Genomic DNA, 18,978 nt, shown 5'->3' with positions numbered 1-18,978 from the left:
CAAGACACTTTTTGGTACTTGCATCATGGAAACAGCTGTTTGGGGAGAATTACAAGGGGCATTTCACAGGGTTTGATCATGGGTCCACTAACGTGTTTGTTCATAGTAAGGAATTACCATCTTATTTTAACCATGAGGCAGAGTTATACCATTTTACAAATTACACTGGTACTGTTTTCAACCTGAGCAAAGAACTGAAATGAATGAAGTCCCATGCTTCTTTACAGAGCGTAGGGGAACGATGCGGGAGACTCGCACAGCCTTACTAGGCAAGGTCCTAATGGAGGTGGTTTGCCGTTGCCTTCCTCCGACCGTAATGGGGATGAATGATGATGATGAAGACGACACAACAACACCCAGTTATCTCGAGGCAGGAAAAATCCCTGACCCCGCAGGGAATCGAACCCGGGACCCCATGCTCGGGAAGCGAGAACGCTACCGCGAGACCACGAGGGCGGACTGAGCAAAGAACTATCAACACAAAAAAACAGTACATTATATTTTTTTCAAGTTATTAACAGATTCCGTACAAATGTACCACTGTTTGCCGCTGCTTGCAGAAGTTATGAACGGACACCAAAGTGCTTATATCTGGCACACCAGTACCAGAGGTGTAACAAATTCAATTAAGTAATAATAATAATAATAAACTGTGAAATCCACAAACTTGTAAATAAGTTGATTACCTAAATTTTCATTGTGAATTATAAACTAAATTTCGTGCTGTATAGAAACTTTTGGCCACCGTATTATCATTCAACTACTCATTGATTTCACTGTGTAGTTGTATTTAAGTGAAAAAAGATGTATTTTTGACAGTTTATAGATGTTTCCAAACGTATTTTTGAGAATTTCCTTCAGTTTTAACTGTTGTGTATAGCCTATTTCTTAGTAATCAGTTCATGTCTTTTACCATTACTGTAAATAACTGACATATTGTGTCACATTAGTCTCCTCTTTAACCAGAAGTGTACACTGCTTGCATGTATCATAAACTAACAGTAGTGTTGAGTTTGTTATTCGTCATAACATGGAAAATGTTTTAAAGAAACAATTTTTATACCAAGTTTTTCTTTTGTCATCACAGATATCTCATTTTGTTGTTAATTGCTTCAGTTCTAAAAGGCTACTGGTAATACTTGGAGCAGAGCAGACCCATAAATTAACAGATAATCAGCAATCTTAGTTTAAAGTTATTTGTTTATTATTCTGTAAAATCTAGCACGAAGCACAACTGAGCCCCACTGTGTATGCTGTTCTTGGGGAAAAGATGAGTTAGTTGCTGTTTATAACCAACTGGAAGCTGCTGTGAATTTGTGAATGTTGGAAGGGCACCCAAGAGTCGTGTACTAGAAATACCTATGGTTAATAAAGTACTATTCTCTCCTGTAAACAACATTTCTTCTGCAGAAAGTGCAAGATCTATCACTGCTCATCAGTTTCATTGTGAATGGCATGTCAATGATAGGTCTAGGCTTCCTGTACAGTTGAGACTAGGGAGAGCTCAGGGCGTTACACACACCTCCTAACCACGAAGTACGTAGTACTGTCTTCCACTAAAACTGAAACCGGGCCAGTGAGACTCAGTTAACTTTTGAGAAACACGCTGAGTACCATGGTCAGCTTTTGGGAAAACATGCTGAGTACCATGTTAAGAGGAGACCAACACAAAAGGGTAGAACCTGTTTATTATCAGCAGTTCAAACTAAGATGAATAATGGTACCCCTTAGAGAAATGGCAGCAAGGGATGGGGAAGAACACAATGTGTACTCAGTGCTCATGCCTGTAGGCCTCATACAACATCTTAAAGGGGCTATTCCAGCAGCCATCAAGGAAATATGGTGAATCAACTGCAGCTTGTGGTACACATTAGAAAAAATAAACACCAGTCATCTCAGCTCTGAGATCACACTTAGATCCTTCTAGAGAATGGCAACCTTGCTACAGTGTTTCAATGAAGTTTTCAATCTACGACATTGTCCTCAGAACAGTTTGTGGCCTACTGGTTCCAAGTCGAGGTGAAGGATTGACTCCGAGACTGAATGTTCCACAACAAGCTAGGCTGTGACTTTCTAGACTTGTGCCATATTGTTGAGAATGGTAAGGTTCACCTCAATGAATCAAGTGCGTACTACACACACACACACACACACACACACACACACACACACACACACACACACACACACACACACTTCTTTGAGGACTCTCCACTCAGACCATATAATAATAATAATAATAATAATAATAATAATAATAATAATAACAGCTGTAAGTGATGCAGAAGTATCAGTGTAAGATCCATAGAATGGCTCCACACAGGTGAGAGTATTAAAATCCTAGTGGTTAACTGCCTAAGCATTCGCAACAAAGTGCTAGAATTTGAAGTGTGCCTAAAAAGCAGTGAAGCTCACATAATACTAGGCACAGAAAGTTAATATGGACCTGTAGTTGACAGCAGTCAGATGTTTGGGGAAAGTTCAAGCCTGTATCGAAAAAATAGGCTAAGAAGAGGTGAAGGTAGAGTCTTGATCAGAGTAGGCAAGAAACTCAAATCTACATGATAGAGATTGAGGTTGCATGCAAAATTGATTGGGTGAGACTCAGTATCAGGGGTGGGCATAAAAAGGTGATTGGATCTTTCTACTGACTCATGTCTTAATGTAACCGGCAACTTTAGAGAAAATATTAGTTTGCTAGTACGTAAGTAACCTGACTTACTGTAATTGCTGTAAGTTTAAAAGAATATGATGAAATGAAATAAATTCTAACATTGGCCACAACTGCACATTGAAATGAATTTAATGGCAACAAATGAAAATTTGTGCCAGATCGGAACTTCAACCTGAATTTTCCTCTTTACGTGTGCAGTTGTCTTAACCACTTCGGCTATCAGAGCATGCTTTCTGTTTGACCTAAATTCCCATCCTGTCGCACACTACTAGTTCTAGTTCTGGTCCAGTACAAATTTTGATCCGTTGCCATTTCAGTGCCCAATTGCAGCCAATGTCAGGATATATTTCAGTTCAGCACGTATATGTGCAGCCGAGGGAACAAGAACAGTGTTTATTCTTTCAGACATGTTCCAAAGAACAGGCACCACCCTGCTCTGGATAGATTTAGACCCGGTAGAACAGTTCATGACAAGCATCGTCCACAGTATATACTCACTGTGAAGAATGTTTAAGGAAACAGACTACTGCATAACAGGTGTAAAACAAAGAATATGGGAGTAGAGCACTGAATGAAAAGCATTGGGTTCTCAAGACTACAACGCATGATGCCATCAATGGCTACCGTGGCAGAATATTGCCAAAAACAGAAATAAATTTTGGTCATACGTAAAGTCTGTTAATGGCATCAAAGTTGGGTGTCCAGTCACTCGTGGATGCGACAGGAACTGAAACTCAGGGTAACAAAGCAAAAGCTGAAATGCTTAACTCCATTTCCCAATGTTCCTATCCATTTCCCAATGTTCTTTTTAATTTTCATACCACTGAAAAGATGAGGGAAATAGGTATTAGAGTCAGTGGCACTGAGCAACAAATGAAACCACTAAAACTGAACGAAACTCCAGGGGCCAATGGAATCCTTATTAGCTTCTATACTGAATTTGCTGCTGAGTTAGCCTCTCTTAACTATAATACACCATAGATCACTTTTCTTCTTATTCTTCTTCTTCTACACTATCAGGCCCACTGGACCGCATGCTGCTACTAGTTTCTTCCTCCATTGTATTCTGTCCAGTGCTGCTATCCACCATCTGTCCACATCTATTGATGCTTGGTTTAAATCTTCATGGAGGCCATCCCTCCAACACTTCTTGAGTCTGCCTGGGGGTCTCTTTCCTGTAGATGTGAAATCCAGGAGCTTCCGAGGCCATCCGTGATCTTCCATACGGACCACATGGACAGCCCACTGTATTTGTTTGGCTTTGAGAGTTCCTGCTATGTTGGTTTGTTGGTATTGTTCCTCAAGCTCTTGATTGTGTCTGAGCCTCCATTCCCCTGTGTCTGCATCCAGAACCAAAGATATTCCAAAGCACTTTTCTCCCAAAAACAAGGAGCTTACGGAAGTCCTGTTTCCAGATACTCCATATCTCACAGCCATACAGAACAACAGGCTGGATCAGGGTTTTGTACAGTCGTATCTTGAACTGTCTGGAGAGGTATCTGGACTGATTACTCTAACAAAAGTCTATACTCAGCAGTAGGAAGAAAGCAAATGTTTCACCTGTCTACAAGACGTGTAGCGGAAATGATCCACATAACTACTGTCCAATATCCTTGACATCATTTTGTTGTAGAGTATTAGAATATATTCTGAGCTCAAGTGTAATGAGACAACTCTAAGAGAATTACCTCTTTCGAGCCACACAGCATGGGTTTTGAAAACATCCATCATGTGAAATCCAGCTCTCACTTTTCTCATGTGATACACCACAGTGCAAGCTATGGATGAAGGCAGGCAGGTAGTTGCAGTATTTCTCAATTTCTAAAAAACATTTGACTCTGTACAACACCTACCGGTATGCTTATTATCAAAAACAGGATCGTGTGGGGTATCGCACAAAATTTGTGACTGAAGATTTTTTGGTAGAGAGGATGCAGCAAGTTCTCTTAGAAAGAGAGTCATCGACAGATATAGATGTAACTACAAGATGTGCTCCCAGGAAGTGTGTTGGGACCCTTGCTGTTTATGTTGTATATTAATGACCTTGAAGACAATATTAATAGTTACCTTAATTTATTCATAGATGATTCATTTATCTGTCATGAAACACTATCTAAAATAACTGTACAAATATTCAGTCAGACGTTGGTAATATTTCTAGTTGGAGCAAAGATTGGCAAATTGCTTCAAATGTTTGGAGTTGGGGGGGGGGGGGGGGGGGGGGGGGAGCTCAAGTAGGCTCAGTCACAGGTAAAGCAGGTGGCAAAAAACTATGGAGTACAATCAATCTATAAGGTAGTCTGTAAACAAAACACTCTTCCAACACAACCTAGAATATTGCTTAAGTGTGTGGGACAAATACCAAATGGGACTAACACAGGATACTGAAAGGATACAAAGGAGTACAGCACGTATTTTCACAGGTTTGTTCCACCCAAGAGAGAATGTCATGTTGGTACCAGAAGAACTGATGCTTGAAGAAAGAGACAAACTATGCCTGGATTACAAAATGATTCAAAATATCATGTAACCTGTTAAGAAAGTTACGTTAAATGATTAGGACAAACAGAAGAAGCAACTTTGAGTGATGAATCTAAAAATAAAGCACAACCCTGTATGTATTGCTCTCACTGCAACTGTGAAGACAACATTACACTAATCATAGCACACAGACAGCATCTGAGCAATAATTCTTGTAGCACAATACAGGTGAGTGGAACACGACGAAGCCTTAATAAGTAGTACAATGTCAAGTACAGATGGATTAATATCAATGTTGTAGGAAAGAAAACAGAGAAATAATACATGACAGCAAAAATATAGCAAATGTGTTTAATGATCAGTTCCTCAAATGTGTTTAATGATCAGTTCCTGGAAGTAACTCAGAAGACTGGAGGGGATGGTTCAAGACATAAACAAAACCAACACATACAACAAGCAATGCCAATGAGACATACATGAAGCAAGTCACAATTACTCCATGTTCAGCCAAACAAATTAAGAATGTAATCAACTCCAACAATAGCAAATACTGTTATGGATTTGTTAATGCTGCTGACAAAATACAAAAATCCTGTTCCTCACTTACATGCAGTATATTCAGTCATATATGCAGTGTACAAGTAATACAGGGTATATAACTAGACAGCCTGACATACGATATTGCCAGAAGCCTTTACAAGAAAGGTAGTAGGACAGATATTAATAATTACTTATCAGTAGAACTAATCACCTCCTCCTCGAAAATACTGGGGGAAAGTCAAATATTTTGTGAAATGATTTGTCTAAAAGCAAGAAATCTAATAGATTAGAGAAATATCTGATGTGCCTATGAATGATGTTCGAAATAATGTAAAGAAAGATATTTGACGCATCTCACTTGCTAATCTATTTTATTTCTTACTTTTAGATAAATCATTTCACACAACATTTGATAGCTTTTTTCATTTTTTTTTAGAATCAAATGTTGTTCAGCAAGCACGAAATACAACATATTTAAATATCATATGGCTATTATTATTATTATTATTATTATTATTATTATTATTATTATATTACTACTACTACCACTACTATTAAGAGTATACAGAGAAAGAAAAAGCAGAAAAGCTCCAATGTATATTGTAATTTGATACTTATTTTATTTTTTTCAACATGAAAGAAGAATTCCTAGATTCCACACCAATGCAACTTTTGCGTTATGTATAATAACAAATCTTCACAACGAGAATTCATAAGCTGTCTTACTTTTCTTATTTTCATGCACTAATATCTTGTGGTATCTTCTGTATTAACTTGTCATGTCACTTTATCACTGAGGCAAAGGGTGTTTGTTGCACAGAAGTGTGTAATAAGGGCCCACTTCCAAACCTGTTGCAGAAACTTCTTCAAACAATTAGGCACACTGACAATAACCTAACATTTTTGCAAAGATAAGCAGTCTTGGCTGCAAAACAGGCTTTATTATTTTATATTTTGTCAATAACGCCTCTCACCCTTTTTAAGGCATCATCACATTGGCAGGCACAACAGGTGTTAAACACACAGACTGGGATCCATGCAAATGTCTTAGTACATAAACAACACTGTCAATATTTTAAGAACACTGCATGGTGCCCCGATATACACACATCAAAAAAAGTTTTGCATCACCTCGGTTTCGAGAGTTTCAGAACCTGTACGGAAAATTGGAATAGAGATCAACATAAACATCATTTCTGCCCTTTTTATTGCTCATGAAAATCACACATTGCATGTTGTACCACCATACAGCATGACCTTCAGAGGTGGTGGTACAGATTGCTGTACACACCGGCACCTCTAATACCCAGTAGCACATCCTCTTGCAATGACGCATGCCTGTATTTGTTGCGGCATACTATCCACAAGTTCATCAAGGCACTGTTAGTTCAGAACATCCCACTCCTCAACGGCAATTCAGTGTGGATCCCTCAGAGTGGTTGATGGGTCATGTCATCCATAACAAGCCCTTTTCAATCTATCTCAGACATGTTTGATAAGGTTCATGTCTGGAGAACATGCTGGTCACTCTAGTCAAGTGGTGATGTTATCCTGAAGGACGTCATTCACAAGATGTGCATGATGGGGGCGCGAATTTTAGTCCATGAAGACGAATGCTTCGCTAATATGGTTGCACTATCAGTAGGAGAATGGCATTCACATATCTTACAGCAGTTACAGCGCCCTCCATAACCACCAGCGGCGTACGTCAGTCCCACATAACGCCACCCCGAAACAGCACACACCAAATGATCGTATAGCAGGGGAACCTCCACCTTGCTGCACTCGCTGGATAGTGTGTCTAAGGCATTCAGCCTGATTGGGTTGCCTCTAAACACGTCTCAGATGGTTGTCTGGGTGAAGGCATATGCGACACTCTTCGTTGAAGAGAACATGATGCCAATCCTGAGTGGTCCTTTCGGCATGTTGTTGGGCTTATCTGTACTGCGCTGCATGGCATCGTGGTTGTAAAGATGGACCTATCCATGGATGTTGAGAGGGAAGTTGTACATCATGCAGCCTATTGCGCACAGTTTGCGTCAAAACACGACGTAGTGTGGCTGCATGAAAAGCATTATTCAACTTGGTGGCATTGCTGTCAGGGTTCCTCCGAGCCATAATCCGTAGGGTGCAGGTGAAACGTGTCATTGGCAAAATATAAAATAATAAGGCCTGTTTTGCAGCCAATAATTTATCAGTGGTTGTTGAACCATGCCGCCATGAACTGGGAAATGTTCAATAGCCTAACAACACATTTATTCCATTATAATGTTTGTTGTCAACAATCATGTACAATTCTAAAACAGTAACATTTGTGCATGTAATACTGGAATGAGAAATGACGTACACTACGTTTCACTCAGTGTTAGTGTGAGAAGCATCCCCAACTCTCTTGTGGTTCCCTTTTTAGGTACTCCACGTCAACGTCTGCTCGTAGATACGTATCGTTGGTTGGTTTTCCGACTTTACTTCCCGACGTGACAGCAACGACTCTCTGATGAGGTGCGATCCTTGTGTTTTGCTATTACTGCGAGTCTTGTAAATATTGCTTTTATTAGGTAATTTGCCCAGCTAAAACTCTCCCCTTTTATGATTAAGACAGCCTGCACCACCTTTCGGAGGGAGTGGGGATGTCAAAGAGTCACAGAAGTTCATATTACGCAGTCCGTAAAACACATAAATGTTCACTTCAGTTAGAGTGTTAGTTAATGCCTACGCTTTCCGCTAGATGATGCTGACTTACTGCTGAATAGCTTTGGATCCGTACAACCTTCACTGATTAGTACTAGGTAAACGAAATAAGTACAATGCTCTTGTATTTTACTTTCACTCTATATTCAAGGATTAAGATGGTGATGGATGATGGACTATTTAAAAGGTTCCTAGCCTGGAGGAATCTAAATAGTCCGCAAATGCCGATATGCACACGCTCTACGTCCAAATTCTCAACTAACGGCACACGACACTTTCAAAAGTCCACACGTTAATATCTGAATACCGGTACCTCTGAATTCACTCATATCAGCAGATAATTTAAGTTTCTGTCATCTATATGCCCGTAAAGTTCCAAATCTAGCCCCAAAGTCCTAAAATCCCCTTAATACTCCATTGCTACCAACAGTCCGAGATCGTACACTACTTCACTTTTAATCTCCGTAATATTCTAACAGTTTATTGTGAATCTTAACACGGTAAAGTCCAATCTAATTATTGTCTCGCTGACTGACACAGGTTCACTGCCCTTTAATGGAACAAGCAAGGAAAAAATGGCGGCAATAATGACGATCAGGCCATTTTATAGGTTTTTCATCACAAGAGTTTAACGTCACTGCCTTCTCCATGACGGAGCTTCCGTGGCTTTGCTGTACGTAGACGTTAAACTACTTGCCGATACACTATAATTTGGATATGCAATTACCGAACTCTGATTCTACACTATTTTCCCCTCTAAAAATTATATTCTTAATTTTAAATTATTCTTCCTATAGCTTTTATCACTGTGAACTGAACCGAGGTGTTACATGTGACACAGAAAGGGGTAAGGTATTCAGCCATAAAAATCTAAGATCACTTACTCAGCGATGTGAAATATTCAACTGATAATAAAGTTATTTTCAAACACAAACTAGGTGCAATAATTTTCACTGAATTGAATTTTGCAAATTGTGGTTTATTTGTCTCATAATGTACATAATCTAAATCATTTGATTCAGATACAGGAGACACATCAAAATTGCAGCAAAATTTTACCATAAACACGAATAGAGTGGCACTTCTTCTACAGAATCTGCTGTAGCCTCATTTTTAAAATTTCTGGCTTCATATTTAATATGTTTCTGCACATTAACTTGTTATGTATTATCATCCCCATATCTTGAGGAGTACAAGCATATAATTTTAACTGGTGTGTGTAGCATAAAATTACTTTTTATTTTTCATGTTATATGCGTGTTTAAAATGCTTCTCCTCAAGTAATTTTTGTTTGCTGTGTAGGAAGATTGTTGTTGTCGTGGTCTTCAGTCCTGAGACTGGTTTGATGCATCTCTCCATATTACTCTATCCTGTGTAAGCTTCTTCATCTCCCAGTACCTACTACAACCTACATCCTTCTGAATCTGCTTAGTGTATTCATCTCTTTGTCTCCCTCTACGATTTTTACCCTCCACGCTGCCCTCCAATACTAAATTGGTGATCCCTTGATGCCTCAGTATATGTCCTACCAACCAATCCCTTCTTCTACTCAAGTTGTGCCACAAACTCCTCTTCTCCCCAATTCTATTCAATACCTCCTCACTAGTTATATGATCTACCACATCTAATCTTCAGCATTCTTCTGTAGCACCACATTTCGAAAGCTATTATTCTCTTCTTGTCCAAACTATTTATCGTCCATGTTTCACTTCCATACATGGCTACACTCCATACAAATACTTTCAGAAACGAATTCCTGACACTTAAATCTATACTCGATGTTAACAAATTTCTCTTCTTCAGAAACGCTTTCCTTGCCATTGCCAGTCTACATTTTATATCCTCTCTACTTCAAGCATCATCAGTTATTTTGCTCCCCAAATAGCAAAACTCCTTTACTACTTTAAGTGTCTCATTTCCTAATCTAATTCCCTCAGCATCACCCGATTTAATTCGACTACATTCCATTATCTTCATTTTGCTTTTGTTGATGTTTATCTTATATCCTCCTTTCAAGACACTGTCCATTCCGTCCAGCTGCTCTTCCAGGTCCTTTGCTGTCTCTGACAGAATTACAATGTCACTGGAAAACCTCAAAGTTTTTATTTCTCCTCCACAGATTTTAATACCTACTCTGAATTTTTCTTTTGTTTCCTTTACTGCTTGCTCAATATACAGATTGAATAACATCGGGGAGAGGCTACAACACTGTCTCACTCCCTTCCCAATCACTGCTTCCCTTTCATGTCCCTCGACTCTTATAACTGCCATCTGGTTTCTGTACAAGTTCTAAATAGCCTTTTGCTCCCTGTGTTTTACCCCTGCCACCTTCAGAATTTGAAAGAAAGTATTCCAGTCAACATTTTCAAAAGCTTTCTCTAAGTCTACAAATGCTAGAAACGTAGGTTTGCCTTTACTTAATCTATTTTCTAAGATAAATCGTTAGGTCAGTATTGCCTCACGTGTTCCAATATTTCTGCGGAATCCAAACTGATCTTCCCCGAGGTTGGAGTCTACTAGTTTTTCCATTCATCTGTAAAGGATTCAGCTGTGATTTTATTAAACTGATAGTTCGGTAATTTTCACATCTGTCAACATCTGCTTTCTTTGGGATTGGAATTATTATATTCTTCTTGAAGTCTGAGGGTATTTCACCTGTCTCATACACATCTTGCTCACCAGATGGTAGAGTTTTGTCAGGACTGGCTCTCCCAAGGCCGTCAGTAGTTCTAATGGAATGTTGTCTACTCCCGGGGCCTTGTTTCAACTCAAGTCTTTCAGTGCTTTGTCAAACTCTTCAGGCAGTATCGTATTTCCCGTTTCATCTTCATCTACATCCTCTTCCATTTCCATAATATTGTCCTCAAGTACATCGCCCTTGTATAGACCCTCTATATACTCCTTCCACCTTTCTTCTTTCCCTTCTTTGCTTAGAACTGGGTTTCCATCTGAGCTCTTGATATTCACGCTCTTGATATTCATACAAGTGGTTCTCTTTTGTCTACAGGTCTCTTTAATTTTCCTGTAGGCAGTATCTATCTTACCCCTAGTGAGATAAGCCTTTACATCCTTACATTTTTCCTCTAGCCACCCCTGCTTAGCCACTTTGCACTTCCTGTCGATCTCATTTTTGTGACGTTTGTATTCCTTTTTGCCTGCTTCATTTACTGGATTTTTGTATTTTCGCCTTTCATCAATTAAATTCAATATTTCTTATGTCACCCAAGGATTTCTACTAGCCCTCGTCTTTTTACCTACTTGATCCTCTGCTGCCATCACTACTTTATCTCTCAAAGCTACCCATTCTTCTTCTACTGTATTTCTTTCCCCCATTCCTGTCAATTGTTCCCTTATGCTCTCCCTGAGACTGTACAACCACTGGTTTAGTCATTTTATCCTGGTACAATCTCCTTAAATTCTCACCTTTTTGCAGTTTCTTCAGTTTTAATCTACAGTTCATAAGCAACAGATTGTGGTCAGAGTCCACATCTGCTCCTGGAAATGTCTTACAATTTAAAACCTGGTTCCTAATTCTCTGTCTGTAAGAAGATTATAATTTCATAAATGTATATGGACAGAACAGTTAGTATTTGTACTTTCTGGAATAATGGGTGACAAGAATGTCTGCTGTATCTGACAATTTTCTTTTGCAGTTTCAGTATTCGAGATACACGACTTTAACTTCCTCAGAAAATTATCTCATATCTAATGACAGAGTCAAAATAACTATGATATGCCATTTTTCATGTACTCAAGTTAGTGAGTCCTGCTCGTGTTAGCAATGCAAATGTAAAACTGTGCAATTTATTTGGTCGGAAGACAATATGTGTATTCCAGCTTTAATTCTTGTCCACATTTAGTCCAAGGAATTGGACCATATTAAGTCATAAGCTGACTGATATGTTGTATTTTAAGTTCCATAAATTTTGAATGTTTGCTTTTGAAACGTACCATGTGGGTTTTTGCAATGTTCAGTTTCAATCCATTTAACTGTAACTCGAATCTAAGCCGCACTTTTTTTTCCGGTTTTTGTAATCCAAAAAACCGCCTGCGGCTTAGAATCGAGTACTAAGCAAGCGGAAGTTCTAAAAAATGTTGGTAGGTGCCGCCGCAACCAACTTCTGCCGTCGAATATATGTAGCGCTACACAGGCATGCTTTGTAGGCACAAAGATAAATACTGGCGCCAAAACCTCTGCGTCAGTAAATAAATTTAAAAAAAAAGGTGGAAGACGAGCTTTTTTTTCTCTGCCCTGAGTTTCGACCACTGCATTTTCATACATTATCCAACGAAGTAAATACAAATTCCGTATTGTTCATCTTCGAATGTAGCAGAATTTTAATGTACTACGAAAATCCGACAGGCAAGACTGTTTGGGATGTTTGTCAATATGGCCAACTCTACGTTCTGAATTTTTTTCCCTTGCTATGAGAAGAGATGGTTGCTAATAGGAACCTGACGAAATGTGAATCACATGCAGTATTCTCTTCACCATAAGAAAGAATACGGATATAAACATTTTGCCATGTATTCTTTCGTGTTTGCTGCTATCTCATTTAAATCCTGTCTGCCTAATAAACTACGAAACTAGAGTGAGACAACAGCAAACACGGAAGAATATACATATCGTGTCATGTTTATATTTGTATTATTCTTATGCCTAATAGTTACACAGTCAGAAATGAAGCACGGCAACTGACTAGATTTTTAAATCTAAGATGACTCTAATTTCTGTGCAGAATTTGATGTACTAAAGAAGCGGCCGCAAAGATTTTCAAACGGAGAATAATTTTCGCCTAACTCTCGTTCAGAACATGTTCTTTCATACACAGTCTATTATTTGGTTCTTGTTAATCATTATTAAAGAAAGCAGCAGTGTAAGTAACAACAAATAGCAGTCTCTTGCCGTTGTTTCGCTAATGAGACGATTCCTCTCTCTTTTTTTTTTAATTGTAAGCGGCGGTAGCGCGCACAAAAGCAAGCCATGCCGCGAGCGGCGACAGGCCGTAAACACGCACTATCAGAATGCGACAAACAATGCATGACACAGTACAGTAATGCATTTTCAGCTTAGAGTGACGCAAACACCTATAACAAAGAAAACGGCACTTATCAGATCAAAGCAAAATAAGCAATTGATTCAAACCAGACGAAGCATGTGAGAAAGGAAGGGTACCCGTATAAATACGGACGGAGCGCCTGACACATAGCAATGGCTACCTGGTAAAGCTTAACTGCTAAGCTTACGACTCGAACCAAACTACTGTAGCTGCATCGTCATTCATTCGACCTAAATTGTATCTCGTATTACAATGGACCAACTTTGTTTCGATTTGGAGGTGCGGCCTAAAACTTTTCTCCCCCCTTGAATTTCGAGTCTCAAATTTCACGTGCGGCTTAGATTCGGGAATTTTTTTTTCCTTTATTTCGAGTCTCATTTTTCAGGTGCGGCTTACGATTCGAGTGCGGCTTAGATTCGAGTAAATACGGTAGTTTTATAAGGTATCAAATGCACTTACAATGGAGCTCTGAATTTTTCCTGCATCATCATCTTCAATTAATACAGAAGTATCATCTGCAAACAGAACCGATTGGGAATTTACATTTATGGACAAGTCATTTACGTAGAATAGGAACAGGATTGTCCCCAAAATGGAGCCTTGAGGCACACCTTGTGCTACTGTACTCAATTAAGAATAATACCGAGCGAGGTGGCGCAGTGGTTAGCACACTGGACTCGCATTCGGGAGGACGACGGTTCAATCCCGTCTCCGGCCATCCTGATTTAGGTTTTCCGTGATTTCCCTAAATCGTTTCAGGCAAATGCCGGGATGGTTCCTTTGAAAGGGCACGGCCGATTTCCTTCCCCATCCTTCCCTAACCCGAGCTTGCGCTCCGTCTCTAATGACCTCGTTGTCGACGAGACGTTAAACACCACTAACCTAACCTAACCTAAGAATAATAATTCACTGCATCTGAAGTGATAGTTACCCTTTGTTTTCTCTTATGTAAGTATGATGTTAGACAAATACGGGATTAAGGACAATGCTCTAAATTGACTAATTTGTAGATATGCAAGTCATGGTTCATGGAATAAAATGCTTTTGAGATCACAGAAGATATCTGCAATTTTATTCTTCTGATTTGCATATCTTTTCAATAAAGTTATTCACTTCATCCAGAGCATTTTTTCCTGGTTGAAATCCAAATTGGTTATTTATAATATTATTTTATACAATAAAATTTTTGATCTGGTTTGCAGCTCCTTTTTCTAACACTTTTGACGTATTTGAAGAATACGATGAAGGGTGATAAGTTTTCCATGTCTTCCCTCGACCCTTTCTTGAACATAGGTCTGACTTCTGCATATTTCAAAACATCGGTATAGCATCCCTGTCCAAAAATTGGCTCAATATTGTATTTATGGGAGGTGCTATTATGTCACACTTTTTTCATCACATTAGTGGGTATCCCATACCATCCAGCACATTTTTATTTTTTAATGATAATATAAAATTTTCCACATCTTTTATTGTGATTTTTTTTTTAATTTGTAAAATACTCAGCTTCTTGGTGGACTCCAAAGGAATTTACTTTACTCTAATACTCTGCTAAATCAACATCTGACTTTACCACATTTATGAGGAATTCCTTTAAATATTGACTGACTTCTAACCAACTATAATTTGTCACCGCATTCGCCAGATATCACTCCCTTGGACTTTTTTTTATGGGTGTATGTAAAATATATGTATCGAACACAGATACTGACTTGAAGCAAAGGATTTGTAATGCCATTGCCACCATTGGTAACGCTATGCTACAGCGAACATGGCAAGAAGTTGAGTACCATCTTTATGTGCTTCATGCAAGTAAATGTGCCCATAAAGAGGTCTATTAAACACTGTAAAACTACTTTTATAAACACTGATTACAATAAAAGAAATGTTAAAATATTTCAACAACTGCTGTTGTAATAAAATTTTGAAGTTGTAAAGGGACTTTATGGACACCCTATATATCTAGCACTATTATAACAGAATTAATAAATAAAGACTTACAAATCCAAGGTCTTCCAAACTGCACTTTATCATGCGATCTGTAAGTGACTCAAGCATTTGTTGGAGTTTATCTGCTGTCTGTTTACTGTTCTCAGAATTACTCAGTGCCTTCACAGTTAGCTGCTGAATGACAAATAATAAATTTGCCAATGGCTCCTGAAATATAATAAAAAAAGTAATTAAATTATACTGGCTGTGAAACAGTACAAAAAAAACCACAAAAGAAACAACATTAAAGTATCTTAAGAGATAGAAATTTCTTATAATAACCAAATACTAAATTTGAAAGGACAGCTATGCAGGGAAGATGAGAAATTGGGGTAATAAGGGGCCAAAAGGGAAAAAATGTAATATAGAGAGAAGACAAATAAATATTGAAAAACGCTGGAAGTGTTGTATCCTGCTACTAGTGTGTATGAGTGTGAGTGCACCAAGTGTGGTGTTGCTGCACATGTGTGCTTGAATGTGCTGCCAACTGTATCAGCATGGGCCAACTACTAGAGGCCACCTATGGGAGTCATGCACACAGTGTGGTCTCAGCCAGCAACTCGCGTATATACATGCGGGGAGCAGTGCTGATTGAGTCTCTTTATATTGTTCCAGTTGTACCGTTCACATCAGTTGTTCTGTGTGGATGTACGGCAGGCTTATTTCCACTGTTGTTCAGAGATTTATGAATAAAGCTGTGTTTGTGTTACATGGATCGGTTTCATATATTATTTGGTTACTACAAAAAGAATAATGAAAGAGGAAGTATCAAAGTTGAAACATGATCCTAGGAAGTGAATAATATAGTGGAGGGGAGGGCTATAAAAAGGTAACTGGGGAAGAGGGCAGAGGGGTGGGAAAAAAACTGATTAAACAGGTTACATCATTTTGAAAGAGACATATGATTCCTCTTTGATATATTTCCAATTAATAAATACGAGGGCGGTTCAGAAAGTAACCTCCGATCGGTCACAGTGCGGGTTGTGGGGGGAGTAGCGACGCCATCTGTGCGTTCACGCACTCTACAGGTCAGTCGGCATCAAGCCGTGGTCGAGTGAACGTCGTACCTGCGCTAGTTTAGTTTTTGTGGCAGTTTGAAATGTGTGCTGCAATAGAAAACCCCGCCAAATGTGAAGTGCGTGCTGTCATAAGGTTTTTTACAGCCAAAGGATATTCTGCAGCAACTATTCATCGTGAGCTTTGTGCCGTGTACGGACCAAGAGTTATGAGTGAAGGAGTTGTCCGTGAATGGGTACGTTTATTTAAAAGTGGACGAGAAAACGTTCATGATGAAGAGAGGAGTGGTAGACCATCATTGGTGACTGACGAACTCGTTCAGACAGTTGATGCAAAAGTTCATGAAAATCGACGTTTCTCAATGTCGGAGTTGTCTACTGGTTTTCCACAGATTTCTAAGACTCTCTTGTACGAGATAGTGACAGCAAGATTGGGTTACCGTAAGTTCTGTGCACGATGGGTGCCCAAAATTGTTACCGACCACCACAAAACTCAAAGAATGGCCTCTGCATTAGACTTTCTGTCACGTTATGAGGACGAAGGAGAACCATTGTTAAACAGAATCGTGACCGGTGACGAAACCTGGATTAAGTACGTGAACCCTGAGACAAAAGAACAATCAAAGATGTGGGCACATTCAAATTCGCCTACCAAACCAAGAAAAGCCTCGCAAGATTTTTCTGCCAGAAAACTGATGGCAACGGTGTTTTGGGATGCCAAAGGGGTGTTGTTGGTTGAATTCATGGAACGTGGTACGACCATTAATCAAGACGTGTACTGTGAAACAATAAAGTTACGACGGGCTATACAGAACAAACGCCGTGGTATGCTGACTTCCGGTATCGTTTTTTTGCACGATAACGCCCGTCCTCACTCTGCTCGCAGAACAACGGCCCTTCTTGAGTCCTTCAAGTGGGACGTTATCAACCATCCACCTTACAGCCCAGACCTGGCGCCAAGTGATTATCACCTCTTCATGCATTTGAAGAAATGGCTCGGGTCACAGCGGTTTGATGACGACGAAGAGCTCAAAGATGCGGTCACAGGCTGGCTCCAGGCACAAGCGGGTGATTTTTATGCAGAAGGAATTTCAAAGCTTGTGAAGAGATACAATAAGTGCCTCAATCGCTATGGAGACTATGTAGAAAAATAGTGCAAAGATGTAGTTGTAAGATGTATATATTAAAATATTTTTATTTAACTTGGTGTATTTTTTTAAATCAACCGGAGGTTACTTTCTGAACGGCCCTTGTACATCAATAATATCATACATCAAATTTATATGGTGTGACATACAGCAACTATAGAGTAAATAGCTGTTCCATAGCTCCTCTATGTTGTAAAAAAACAAACACACACACACACACACACACACACACACACACACACAACCTAATCAAATTAGGTACTTAACCCATGGAAAGAAATACCCATAAAATATTTTCGTTCTCCTCACGAAAGCAGTGATATCCACACTACATCCCTCTTTCCTTTATTAATGAATAAATCTTTTGTACTGTAACCTCCTACCACCCCTCCTCCCGACCCCCTTCCCAACAGTCTTGAGTACTAATTGATATTCCAATTTAAACATATATCCTGTGACATCCTGCTAATTTTTCCCCCACTTTCTTTTAGGTTTCAAAACATAATTCCTATCTAAGGTGAGTTATCCTTCTCTGTTTTTATCTGTGAAGGCGAATGTCTTTTACACAGTATTTTTTTCTTCTTTGTTGTTAATTTTTGCTGATTACAATATCTGTAGCAAAATGTCTACATTAACTCAGTTTTGATGGAGGAGACAGCAAGAACAGAACCTGCAGTCATATGCCTGAAAACCATCATAATGTTAACTGCTGAGTCTGGTATTCCGTTTGGTTGCTCCTAAGTAGTTTGCACTGTTTCAATTTAATTACATTTTTTTATGCCATAAAATTTTTAGTACACGGTCAGCACTTTCTCTTATTAGCATTTTATTTACCTCCTCTCTTGCAAACCAACAGATGATTAGCAAAATACTTCAGTTTTTATTTAACAGATTCTTTACTACATTAGTCGTTATGGCCACACTGTCTTTCCCAGAAAGAAAAAGAAAGTAAAATAATGTGTGGGTCACTTAGCCAGTTTGATTGGTATTTCAATTTTTTTCCATTTAATTTTATATTTTGCATTTAACACAGTCTAATTCACTGGGGCCTATGTGCCAGGACGGATCATCACTTCAGCAGAGGTTTATTTTCCTTGTGGAATACGATCTGTTGATGACATGCTCACTACACATCCACTGTGGGTAGTCAATAGCAAACATGGAAAAGAAGTAAGTGATTTTGCTGGTCACCGCTTGCTCCAGGCCGGATATTTTTCTCTAGCACCAGCTTCCAGCTAGCAATGACACGAATCCTCTCGTTCATATTTTTTTCCAACTTTGATCCAACACAAAATTAAGTTCTTATTATGACTGGCAAGACAGGCTAATGGCCTCACTGACTGATATGTCTGCATGAATCTGTGTTCAGTACGCTCCAT

General features: G+C 39.0%; 1 protein-coding gene across 1 annotated transcript in view; it reads right to left on the bottom strand.

Annotated features, from left to right (window-relative positions):
* LOC126169612 (Fanconi anemia group I protein-like) overlaps positions 1–18,978 on the bottom strand; it is a 277,334-nt gene that overhangs the window by 131,156 nt on the left and 127,200 nt on the right. The window contains exon 13 of the mRNA XM_049920656.1: positions 15,448–15,603. Within this exon, the coding sequence (XP_049776613.1) occupies positions 15,448–15,603 (156 nt within the window). The remainder of the gene's footprint in view (positions 1–15,447; positions 15,604–18,978) is intronic.

Source organism: Schistocerca cancellata, chromosome 1 (assembly GCF_023864275.1).
Source record: "Schistocerca cancellata isolate TAMUIC-IGC-003103 chromosome 1, iqSchCanc2.1, whole genome shotgun sequence".
Classification (NCBI taxonomy): Eukaryota; Metazoa; Arthropoda; class Insecta; order Orthoptera; family Acrididae; genus Schistocerca; species Schistocerca cancellata.
This window is presented reverse-complemented; position numbering and strand designations above follow the sequence as displayed.